This window comes from Pseudorasbora parva, chromosome 5, assembly GCF_024679245.1.
Source record: "Pseudorasbora parva isolate DD20220531a chromosome 5, ASM2467924v1, whole genome shotgun sequence".
In the NCBI taxonomy this organism is placed as follows: Eukaryota; Metazoa; Chordata; class Actinopteri; order Cypriniformes; family Gobionidae; genus Pseudorasbora; species Pseudorasbora parva.
This window is the reverse complement of record NC_090176.1, coordinates 46,980,429-46,993,215: the sequence shown is the minus strand read 5'-3', so window position 1 is coordinate 46,993,215 and position 12,787 is coordinate 46,980,429. Positions and strand designations below refer to the sequence as shown.

Below are 12,787 nucleotides of genomic sequence, written 5' to 3'. Positions count from 1 at the left end.
TTTTTAATTCTTAATCTCCTGAAGCCATATTTTATTCACAATCTTGAATTAACTATTTATCTAAAATATCTCAACTTTAAAACACTACAGGCAAACCCGTTGTTGTCATGCACTAGTCAATGTTGAGGTTTGGGGATTTTTCAGACTAGACTAGAGGAAAAAAAGGAAAAACATCTCAAACATTTAAGGGTTCATTTTATTATGTTATTTCCGCATCCGAGTCTGATCTCAATCATTTTAATGGCTTTTTCCTCAACAACAAAATGTTGTTTTTTTCTGAAGTTTATTGAAGTGTGCTATTAGTAATCTTTTAAAAATAAGAAAGTATTCTTTCAGTCCACTTTTTATGTACTTCTCAGTAATAACTTAAAATTGCATTTAAGGATTACTTGTACTGACAGAAAAGTATAAGAATATTTGGCCTATACTTGTGCTCAGTCTTTTGATCTAGATTTTTTTAAGTATTCTTGTAGTTGTGTTTACTCTTTTGATTGAGTAGCCCATTACATACTTTTTTTCATAGTTTTACATAATTTCCTTATAAACTTTTGTTGTTTGAAAATATTAATTTATAAAGAAAACTGATGTTACTAATTCTGAGTATCTGAATCGTTGGGTAGACTACTCCACTTACGTACACGACCACGTGGTGTACATAGGAATATACTTCAAGGGGGTGCTATGACATCATCTGAGAGTACAGAGTGATCAAAACACAAGTGAAGAAGAGGCAGAAACATGTGAGTGAAGATTGATCGTGCAAATGTAAAATAACATTACACGGCATGTAAATCAAAACTGCCAGATTTTACAAATGAAGTGCGGAACCCATGAAGGGTTAATGACTGAAGCTTTGGGGTGTTGATCTGATCCATCTGTGCTTTGATCATTGTTCTGAATCCCATCCAGACAGTCTTACCCCCCAGCTTTGTTTAAAAAAACAAAACATTTCTCTAATTAATTTTTTTCCAAGCATTGATTTAAAAAAATGCATAAAGCTGGAATAAAATGTTTTTAAAGCAGAAAGAGTTAAAGTACAGTTAAAGGTAAATGTCAAGTGATATACTTAATGTAGCAATAGTAAACTGATCATCATGAGTATATTATATTCACTTAAAGAAAACTTGGACCCACTTTATATTAAAGGCCCTTCACTACTATTGCTAAAATTTCACCCATACCCACACCACCACACCTGTCCCTAACTTTACCCTTAAACTGACCCACACCACCACACCTGTCTCTAACTTTACCCTAAAACTGACCCACACCACCACACCTGTCTCTAACTTTACCCTTAAACTGACCCACACCACCACACCTGACCCTAACTTTACCCTTAAACTGACCCACACCACCACACCTGTCCCTAACTTTACCCTTAAACTGATCCACACCACCACACCTGTCCCTAACTTTACCCTTAAACTGACCCACACCACCACACCTGTCCCTAACTTTACCCTTAAACTGACCCACACCACCAAACCTGTCTCTAACTTTACCCTTAAACTGACCCACACCTGTCTCTAACTTTACCCTTAAACTGACCCACACCACCACACCTGACCCTAACTCTACCCTTAAACTGACCCACACCACCAAACCTGTCTCTAACTTTACCCTTAAACTGACCCACACCTGTCTCTAACTTTACCCTTAAACTGACCCACACCACCACACCTGACCCTAACTCTACCCTTAAACTGACCCACACCACCGCACCTGACCCTAACTTTACCCTTAAACTGACCCACACCACCACACCTGTCCCTAACTTTACCCTTAAACTGACCCACACCACCACACCTGACCCTAACTTTACCCTTAAACTGACCCACACCACCACACCTGACCCTAACTTTACCCTTAAACTGACCCACACCACCACACCTGACCCTAACTTTACCCTTAAACTGACCCACACCACCACACCTGTCCCTAACTTTACCCTTAAACTGACCCACACCACCGCACCTGACCCTAACTTTACCCTTAAACTGACCCACACCACCACACCTGACCCTAACTTTACCCTTAACTGACCCACACCACCACACCTGTCTCTAACTTTACCCTTAAACTGACCCACACCACCACACCTGACCCTAACTCTACCCTTAAACTGACCCACACCACCGCACCTGACCCTAACTTTACCCTTAAACTGACCCACACCACCGCACCTGTCCCTAACTTTACCCTTAAACTGACCCACACCACCGCACCTGACCCTAACTTTACCCTTAAACTGACCCACACCACCACACCTGACCCTAACTCTACCCTTAAACTGACCCACACCACCGCACCTGTCCCTAACTTTACCCTTAAACTGACCCACACCACCGCACCTGTCCCTAACTTTACCCTTAAACTGACCCACACCACCAAACCTGTCTCTAACTTTACCATTAAACTGACCCACACCTGTCCCTAACTTTACCCTTAAACTGACCCACACCACCGCACCTGTCCCTAACTTAACCCTTAAACTGACCCACACCACCACACCTGTCCCTAACTTTACCCTTAAACTGACCCACACCACCAAACCTGTCTCTAACTCTACCCTTAAACTGACCCACACCACCACACCTGACCCTAACTCTACCCTTAAACTGACCCACACCACCGCACCTGACCCTAACTTTACCCTTAAACTGACCCACACCACCGCACCTGTCCCTAACTTTACCCTTAAACTGACCCACACCACCACACCTGTCCCTAACTTTACCCTTAAACTGACCCACACCACCACACCTGACCCTAACTTTACCCTTAACTGACCCACACCACCACACCTGTCTCTAACTCTACCCTTAAACTGACCCACACCACCACACCTGTCCCTAACTCTACCCTTAAACTGACCCACACCACAACACCTGACCCTAACTCTACCCTTAAACTGACCCACACCACCGCACCTGACCCTAACTTTACCCTTAAACTGACCCACACCACCGCACCTGTCCCTAACTTTACCCTTAAACTGACCCACACCACCGCACCTGACCCTAACTTTACCCTTAAACTGACCCACACCACCGCACCTGACCCTAACTTTACCCTTAAACTGACCCACACCACCACACCTGACCCTAACTCTACCCTTAAACTGACCCACACCACCGCACCTGTCCCTAACTTTACCCTTAAACTGACCCACACCACCGCACCTGTCCCTAACTTTACCCTTAAACTGACCCACACCACCGCACCTGTCCCTAACTTTACCCTTAAACTGACCCACACCACCGCACCTGACCCTAACTTTACCCTTAAACTGACCCACACCACCAAACCTGTCTCTAACTTTACCCTTAAACTGACCCACACCACCGCACCTGACCCTAAGTTTACCCTTAAACTGACCCACACCACCACACCTGTCCCTAACTTTACCCTTAAACTGACCCACACCACCGCACCTGTCCCTAACTTAACCCTTAAACTGACCCACACCACCACACCTGACCCTAACTTTACCCTTAAACTGACCCACACCACCACACCTGTCCCTAACTTTACCCTTAAACTGACCCACACCACCACACCTGTCCCTAACTTAACCCTTAAACTGACCCACACCACCGCACCTGACCCTAACTTTACCCTTAAACTGACCCACACCACCAAACCTGTCTCTAACTCTACCCTTAAACTGACCCACACCACCATACCTGACCCTAACTTTACCCTTAAACTGACCCACACCACCACACCTGTCTCTAACTTTACCCTTAAACTGACCCACACCACCACACCTGTCCCTAACTCTACCCTTAAACTGACCCACACCACCACATCTGTCCCTAACTCTACCCTTAAACTGACCCACACCACCGCACCTGACCCTAACTTTACCCTTAAACTGACCCACGCCACCGTTGGTTTCTCTCTTGTTTTGGCAGTTTGTGGTTATATAGGCCTAGGGTTAGATTTTTAAACTGCTTAAGGTGCCCTCAACTCTGTTTTTTCTCTTTGTGGTCATATTTTAATATTCATGCGTCTGTAATGAGTTTGTTGCAGCAGGTCTGTGTTTTATTGGTTGTCTCCCCACAGCATTATTCTGTGGGGTTTTGTAAACTCTGTATTACTCTAGTGTGGAATTCTTCAACAATTTTCACTAATCACAGTAAAATAAGGCATTTTAGTCAATCTACTGCAGTATTTCCTGTCTCAATCCGTAGAAAATGTGGTTAACACCTGGTCATGCATAGGGAAAAAAATACCGTCATATACCATGAAACTTTTGAAAAATACTGTAATATATACTATTGGTAATACCGCCCAGCACTAAGTTCTAATATAAACTTAAGAAAGAATCTTAATTGGTGTTGGCTAATTATTGTATGTTGATTGTGATGTAATTGATCTTATGTGAGGTTAATGTGTTCTCCATAATGCGAGTTAAACTTCTACAAAAACTGCTTGTCTGCCAACATGTAATGCGTAGGTGAGAGTGAGGTTCTACTCTTTACCAAATTCTTTTCTTTAACTTGCACCTGAATTTCTTTTTGCTTCAGCCAATGCGCCATTTAAAATTGTAATATCATAATATTTTTTTTGTTTTTGATTTACAAATTATTGGTATAATTGACTTTGTCCATCTGGCAAATAAAAAGTTATTCCCCATTGTGTCACTTCCTATAATGTTCAGACAGTCTCGTCAGTAGATTCCGTTTCTGATTTTAGTTGTGTGAATTTTAACCGCCATGTTTGAAAAGTGTTTTCCCTAGCACTATTTGACATCTACTAAAAAAGTAATGACTCTTCTGCTCAAAACAGAGAAGAAAAAGCAGAAACAAGCACTATCATATGTAAAAAAAAATCATCAACATTAAACAGCATATAAATCAAAACTGCATAATGTTTGTGAATGAGCCAGGACGAGCTATAGGACGGTGAAGCTTAGGGTGTTGATGAACTCCATTTACACAATCTGTGTTTTGATCATCACTCTGAATCTCATCCAGATGTAGTCTTACAAAAACGTGATTTTCTCACCTTTTAGCTCAATGTTGCTTTTTTTTAAATGAAACTTCATGAAACCCACATTCAAAAGTTGATGAAGGAATGCGTGAAGCTGGAATAAAATGTTTTTTGTTAAAAATGCAAATTCAGATATTCATACAAAAAAATATTAAGAGGCCCATAAAAGTTGTGCAATTATCCAAAAGAATAAGACCACTGATGGGGAAAGAGTTCATAAATACCATCTTACGTGAGGGCTACTATCAGCATATTTATGTGCAATCGCCATCGGTATTAGCTTCAGTTAGAGAGCCCACTTGTCCACTAGTTGAAAATAACTTGCTGTTTTGTTTTTCAGATTTTAGCAGAACATGCAGAAGAGTGTCAGGGAGCATTCAAAACCCTGCAAATTCCCACCAGTTTCATACGGAGAACAGACAGCTCTGACAGGTGTTGTCAAGCTGCATACAAATGCCGCTGCGTTCTGCATTTCTGCCTGAGGAACCATCACTAATGGCTGCGAGGCCGTTCGAGATCTTCAGCTCCAAGTGCACGTAAATGCATCATAATGCCTTCAAAAGTGTCATGCCTCTATGTGTTGACGGTCGTTTGCTGGGCCAGCGCTCTGTGGTATCTAAGTATATCCAGACCCACGTCATCCTACGTGAGCCAACTGTCCGTGCCGGCACGTAAACCGGCGAAAGTGCTCAAGAGCAACGCCACCACCACCTTCAGCAACATCAGGACGCGTCCACTGAACCCACACGCCTTCGAGTTCATCATCAACGAGCCCAAGAAATGCGAAACCAACGTGCCCTTCCTCGTCATCCTCATCACAACCACGCACAAGGAGTTCGACGCCCGTCAGGCCATCCGGGAGACGTGGGGCGATGAGAGCACGTTCAGCGACCTTCGCATCATAACGCTGTTTCTTCTCGGACGGAGTATGGATGTGGTGCTCAACCAAATGGTGGAGCAAGAAAGCGAGATCTTTCACGACATTGTAGTCGAGGACTTCGTTGACTCGTACCACAACCTCACTCTTAAAACGCTGATGGGAATGCGCTGGGTGGCGACTTACTGCAACCAAGCCAAGTACGTGATGAAAACGGACAGCGATATCTTTGTAAACATGGACAACTTGGTGTATAAACTCTTGAAGCCGGCAACCAAACCTCGACGGAGGTACTTCACGGGGTACGTCATCAACGGCGGACCCATACGGGACATGCGCAGCAAATGGTACATGCCCAGAGACCTCTATCCCGAAAGCAAGTATCCGCCGTTTTGCTCGGGCACGGGGTACGTGTTCTCGGCGGACGTGGCCGAGCTCATCTACAAGACTTCCCTGCACACCAGACTCTTGCATCTGGAGGACGTTTATGTCGGGGTGTGTTTGAGGAAGCTGGGCATTCACCCGTATCAGAACAGTGGCTTCAATCACTGGAAAATGGCCTACAGTCTCTGCAGGTACCGCCGAGTCATCACCGTACACCAGATCTCCCCTGAGGAGATGCATCGCATCTGGAACGACATGACCAGCAAGAAGCATCTCAAGTGTTAGTCAACCATGCCTGAGGACATGTGCATTTGTGCCCTTTTTAATACCCAGATGATGCGACCCGGGGCCTTGGGATGTGCCGAGTACATATTGTAGTTCTTGCTTAGAAAAACTAACATCCTCCTGGGGCATTTCAACAATATTGTTTAGCAGTGAGATGAGAATGGGTTGGGGAAATGCTGTTCATGTTAATATTATAACTGTGCCAGTCTGTGAAGGTTCTTTTGGATGCACATCAAACATGTCGGATGAATGTCCTCGATCGTTCACTTTTCTTTGCACACATACGAAAAGTTCAATGCAAAGTTGCTTTGTTTACTGTATGTGAAAGCGCCTGCATACTGTTTGTTTACATGTTCAAAAACCTCTTTTCTTGGAAAAGATAACGCCGATGTATAGTTCGTTATTTATATGAAGTCTAAAAATTATTTTCTTACTCCTAGAAGTTGAAGACATCGCAGCTGACTCATGTTTGTAGTTATACTGTATATCTATATATCTAAAGTCATTAACGCTTGGTACCAAGTGTCATCTAGTAGTCAAGAGTATCTACTGCACATGCTCAACCCTGTAGAAACGTTTCTTAGGGAACGCAGTGTTAATGTGGCATATAATGAAGCACTGAGTGAGAAACATGAAGAAAAAAAAAAGTGGGAAACTTGAAAGTGGATTTTTCTTTTCTTCTCTAGTATTTGATTTAAGGCCAAAATGTGATTCACATAAGTTTTGTTTCATTTTTTGAAATTGTCTGGGGATTTGACATTTAACTGTGAAAACAATGAACCATGGGTACTATTGTATTATACTGTGTATTTTATTTTATTTTACATAAAAAAAAATAACACAATGTGCTTTTTTTTTAAGTTTTTTTTTTTTTTTTGCTCATTTATATTAAAAGATTTGTCAATTAGGAAAATAAATTACAGTTTATTCAGCAAGGACACGTTAAAATGATCAAAAGTAACAGTATTTTACAATTTCAATTGAATGCTGATCTTGAACTGAATTTTAAAGGAAAAACTGTAGCATAGTTTCCACAATCAATATTAAACAGCATAACCTGACTGTTTTCAAGAAGGATAATTAATGTTTCTTACTAGAATGATATCTGAAGGATTATGCGACACTGAAGACTGGAGTAATGATGCTGAATTAATTTTGATTTTAAATTGTAATATTTCACAATGTTAGACTTATTTTTATAGTATCAAATTGATAAACTAAAGACATTTAAAAAAAAATCTCCAGCCCCAAACTTTAAAACCCATTTAAACATGGAAGTTTTTTAAAGGTAGAAAAATGTAGTATTTTTGTTGTAAAATATCCAAAAACAACAGTGGCCCAGTAGTGCAGCCGTACTAAATTAAACCACAACACAACTGAAATGCTCCCAACTACTCGGGGGATCTCAGAGCATGTCAAAGTTAGTTTTCCTTGCAATTGTTTTATAGATTGGCCAGTCTTACAATGATAAAAAACAGTACGATCGGTTTTAAGTGTGTAACCATTGTATATCGACATGAAATATCAATTCAAACTCACCTACATGAATTATAACTGAATATTTATACTCAAAGTTTACACTTCCTATCACGGCGCTTGATGCCTAAGGGAACGTCTGCCAATTCCACCATGTGGTTGAAACAATTTTATGAATTCAAATGTTTTTGTTGTTTAAATGTTCAAATTCCAATGTTGTGCTTTTTTGAGTCCATTTACAATACAACAAAGCTGTGGAATTTGACATGTCTGTTTTTAAATGTTAAAAGTAATTTTAATTCATACAAATGATACGTTTCATCCGCATGGGGGAATTGGCAGACGTTCCCTTGGGCATCAAGTGCTGTGATCATGAGTAAAAGTGTTCACGAGTATAAATATGCAGCTATAATGCATATAGGTGATTTTGAATTGATATTTCATGTCGATATACAATGTTACACACTAAAAACTGATCGTAGTGTTTAGAGCTATGTAAGACTAATCTATAGGACAATGGCAAGGAAAACGAACTTTACAGGGTATCTGCAGGTTTCACCAAGCCAAATTTAAGACTTTTTAAGACGCGCAATAAAAAAAACATATGCATAGCATAGAAAATGCTGAATCATAATTATTTAATTTATTTAAATTGAACAAAGTATTAGTAAACTTATTATTCATAGCTCAATCCCACAAAATTAGTTTTTAATTTTGTGGTGGTCACTTCTATAAATTTGCAAACATTTTTATTTTATTTTTATAATTAGGATGCAACATTGACCATATTATTATGTTAGATGCACAATAGTCACACATGGCAATAAAACTGACCAAATGCATGAATCTTGTTTGGTAGTCCTATTACAAAAACAAAAAAGGCTGGTCCAGTGGTGTGCTATCTATCTTTAATAACACGATCGCTTGGGGTGGGAAATATGACCAACATCAAAAGTAAACCACAGCAATAATTGCTTAATATAAGTAAAAAGTTACGTAATCAAGTAATCTGTCAGTAATAAAATTTATACTCATAAACAAGTGACAATAGGACAAATAAATACAACATAAAGATGCATATCTACAAAGAGGAGCACTCCACCGTTTTTAGAAATAGGGCTTATTCAACTTCTTTAGACATTTAGATATGTGTGCAAATGCATTTGTCTCAGTGCATGCATTGTTTTAGTTTGGCAGGGTCGCCGCTAGCTTAGCTTAAAATGCATTTCCCCACATATCTAAATGTAGCAAAGTTGAAAAAGCCCTATTTCTAAAAAAGTTGGAGTGTTCCTTTAAGTGTAAGTGCTGTTTCCCCTTTTGTGTTGTTGTTAGGCTATATTAGTTTGCTTTCACTTTGAGAGCTTACTAATGCGCAGATCCAGTACTTACTGACGCGTCCCAAACTTTTTAACTCAAATCAGGATGTAGACATATGTATAATCTGTATATTTGATCGTTCAAGAGTAACGTTAGGCTAATGAGCATATAAATAACACATTCAATACACTCGCGCGAGCGCTGACAGGCAGCAAACACACAGCCTGACATCAGAGTTCGGAGTTTACATCACTGTTAATAACTATTTGTGCAATCTGGTATATTACTTTTATTTGGTCATTAAGCAAGATGGTGAGAAAGATTCGCCTTAGAGTTCACGATCGTGAAACTACAAGAACCGTCAGACTCAGCTGAAGAATAAAATCCGTTTTATGCGTCTGTGGGGTACGATCAGAAAGAGGCTCGTGCCAATAACACGAAAGCTGATTGAAAGAAAGAACTACAGACACCACAGAACAAACACACACACGCACACGCGCGCTGCGGAGGCGAGGGCATTTCAATGAGGTAGCGTTACATGGACGTAGGAAAATTAAGACCGGTTTAACATTATTTAAGACCTAGAACGCAATGCTTCCGCGAATTTAAGACTTTTTAAGGCCTTATATTTTGATTTTGAAATGTAAGACTTTTTAAGACTCTTACATGGGGACCCTGCTTTACCGCATTTCCGTTGTGGTGAGGTTAAATTTAGTACAGCTGCACTACTGGGCCACCGTAAAAAAACACTAGGCCAGTGTAATATATTTTGTTTAGTTGAGTTCTTACAATATCCCAAATGTTTCCAACTATTTGTAAATTGAGAGAAAATTGCTATTTTAACCAAGGAGCCGGAACATCTGAGGAAGTCGTTTGCGTCATATCTGCGTTACTCTCGGTTTCTGGTTTTATTCTGCATAAACACTTTACTCTTAGCAGTGTGAACAAGAGTCACAGCAGCCGCTGAGCAAACGCACAGAGTAACGTCATTACATCATTTTAAATACACTCAAATGTATCTGATATAATAAACAGAGCTGCATTACCTCGTGACCGGAAAAGTCCTGGTTCTCGCGCTGTGTTTGCGTAACAATCACTCCAGTGGCCTTTCTCAGCTCCACAACACTCGCTCCTGCTTTGCTACATACTACAGTCACGTTAATAATCACATCCATGAACATGAGTCCTATCCCAATTCTTTTCCACCGGCTGTGAGGTGAAGACCACATGTCCCAAGATTCTGCGCTCAGACTTGGCGTCATCAAACTACGTCTTTGTTTTGAATAGGCGCCCTCAAGCAGATGGAAAATTAAATAGTGCAGCTTTAAATGGAAGCATCAATATGATACAGACACTGATGTTCAATAAATATTAATATGTTTGTAGATCAAGGTTTTACAGAAAATTGGGGTGTTATTTGCAGCCCCAATTGTAAAACTTTTGCTTGCTTGGAAATTGTGTTTTCTATCATATGATGAGCATGAAAACAATTCTGTCAAATACGTGTAACTTTTGAATGACATCTTGCCTTTAGATGAATAGTTTGACAGTATAAATGTGCTGTGGAGTTCCAGTAAAGTGTCCAGCCCACCTTGGAGGATTTTGCCAGTCACTCGTCCTGCCAAATGCCCAGAACAGTGGCGCTTGGCAGACTGGTCAGGCAGCTCGAGATGTGCCAAATGGTGATCTTGCCAAACTCCGTCAACACCCGTGACAAAAAGTCTTTGCTGTTGTTGTATGTGGCATAATTTAGCAAGTCTTTTAAAGCAACCGATTTCCAGTCAGGAATGGGTCTATTATGGGATGCCTTCCAGGAAGGCTGTTGTCAGGGTGGGATTAAAAGCAATCAGCATCCCTGAGTGAATATCGTGTCAAAAATGGTACTTACCTTGAATAGTGGCACACTTTGGGACCTCTGAGGGATGATCCAACAATTAAACTCTCACATCACCTACATAACTGATATTCATTTCATTGTGTGTGTGCATGCATACAAGAAATAGCATAGTTAGGTTAAGCTATACTGTGTGTGTGTGTGTGTATATATATATATATATATATATATATATATATATACACACACAGTATATGATGTACAGTATACACATACACAACAATACAGGTAATCCATGGTTCAATACATACCTTGGTTTTTCAGGTTCAGTCCGGTTCATCATTTGGACTCCTTCTACAGCATGATCGAGGAAAGAAAATAATCTCACTCCATTTTCTCAATTGTTTTAATTAAAAAATTGTTTTGTCATATTTAATTTGTCATATTCCACCTGCTATATTTCGAGACTTGTATTTCAAGTAGGGCTGGGCAATATCTAAATAAAATTATATTTCAATATTGTTAACTAAACTTTTACGATATTCAATATATATTTTGACATGTTTGCAATTGCTTTTAAAGGGGATACTTCACTGCTTTTCGCTATTTCATATTAATGTTATTCTCTTAAGTAAAACAATTTGATACATCCCTCTCTCATCTGAGTGTGTGTTCTTAATCTCTCTGATGCGCGGTGACGATCTGATAGCATTTAGCTTAGCCCACTAAGCCCAGTTCATTCACTATGGTACCAAATGGTTGAACGATCAAATATGATGACATAAAATAAAACATGCCGCTTTTCTAAGCGGATTAAAAAGGAGAACTATAATGTATGGCGGAATAGCACTTCTGAGAGTACTCAGAATATATATTATAGGGGGGGTCTACAGTTCTGTAGACTAGACATGTGAAACATTATTGGATAATTCTTATAACTGACATTTCTCTGGACCAATCGGATTTTGGACCAATCGGAATCTTAGCTCACTTTGGGCAGAATCTCGAAGCACACAGCGTCAACTGAGCTCGCCATTGAATGAGACGCCTGACTACCACGCGAGTCTGACTGATAGAAGGAAGCAAGCTTAGTGCTCAATTCAAGCATGGGCGTAGATTACTGGGGGGGACGTGTCCCCCGCACTTTTAATAAAGTGTATTTTCACCCCCTGCATGTTTACTGGGTCTCCCCGAGCCTAGTCGACCCGCTCCGAGCGGGATTCGAACCGGCGTTCCCTGCACAAGGGCGGGCAAGTTAACAGCGACGCTAAAGACAGCTTTCTCTACCTCGGTTGATTGCGCGCTTCTTGAGGTCACGGGCAAGTGTATTTATACATAGAAACCAATGTGAATACATCAAGATTTAAATTCAGAGACAAAAAATAATCTATGCATGACCTGTCATTTTATTCGTATCTAAATATGAGGTGGGCGCTCTCACAGAAAGTCCAAAAGTGGATTCGTAGAAACTTACTGTCACGCTGGAGCTACAGCTGAAGGAAAACAATCGTTATGAGCTGAAACGTGACGACGACAATCAGACGATAGCGACAATATATGCTTTACGTGTGTTATATCTCAATGTAGGCTATTCATTGAAAATAAAGTATAAA

General features: G+C 40.4%; 1 protein-coding gene across 17 annotated transcripts in view; it reads left to right on the top strand.

The window, feature by feature from the left end:
* Positions 1–7,358, top strand: part of b3galt1b (UDP-Gal:betaGlcNAc beta 1,3-galactosyltransferase, polypeptide 1b) — a 224,563-nt gene extending 217,205 nt beyond the window's left edge. For all 17 annotated transcript variants that reach the window (XM_067444550.1, XM_067444549.1, XM_067444537.1 and 14 more), the window contains one exon: positions 5,342–7,358. In XM_067444550.1, the coding sequence (XP_067300651.1) occupies positions 5,552–6,547 (996 nt within the window). In that variant the 5' untranslated portion in view covers positions 5,342–5,551 and the 3' untranslated portion in view covers positions 6,548–7,358. The remainder of the gene's footprint in view (positions 1–5,341) is intronic.
* Positions 7,359–12,787: the final 5,429 nt, after the last annotated feature.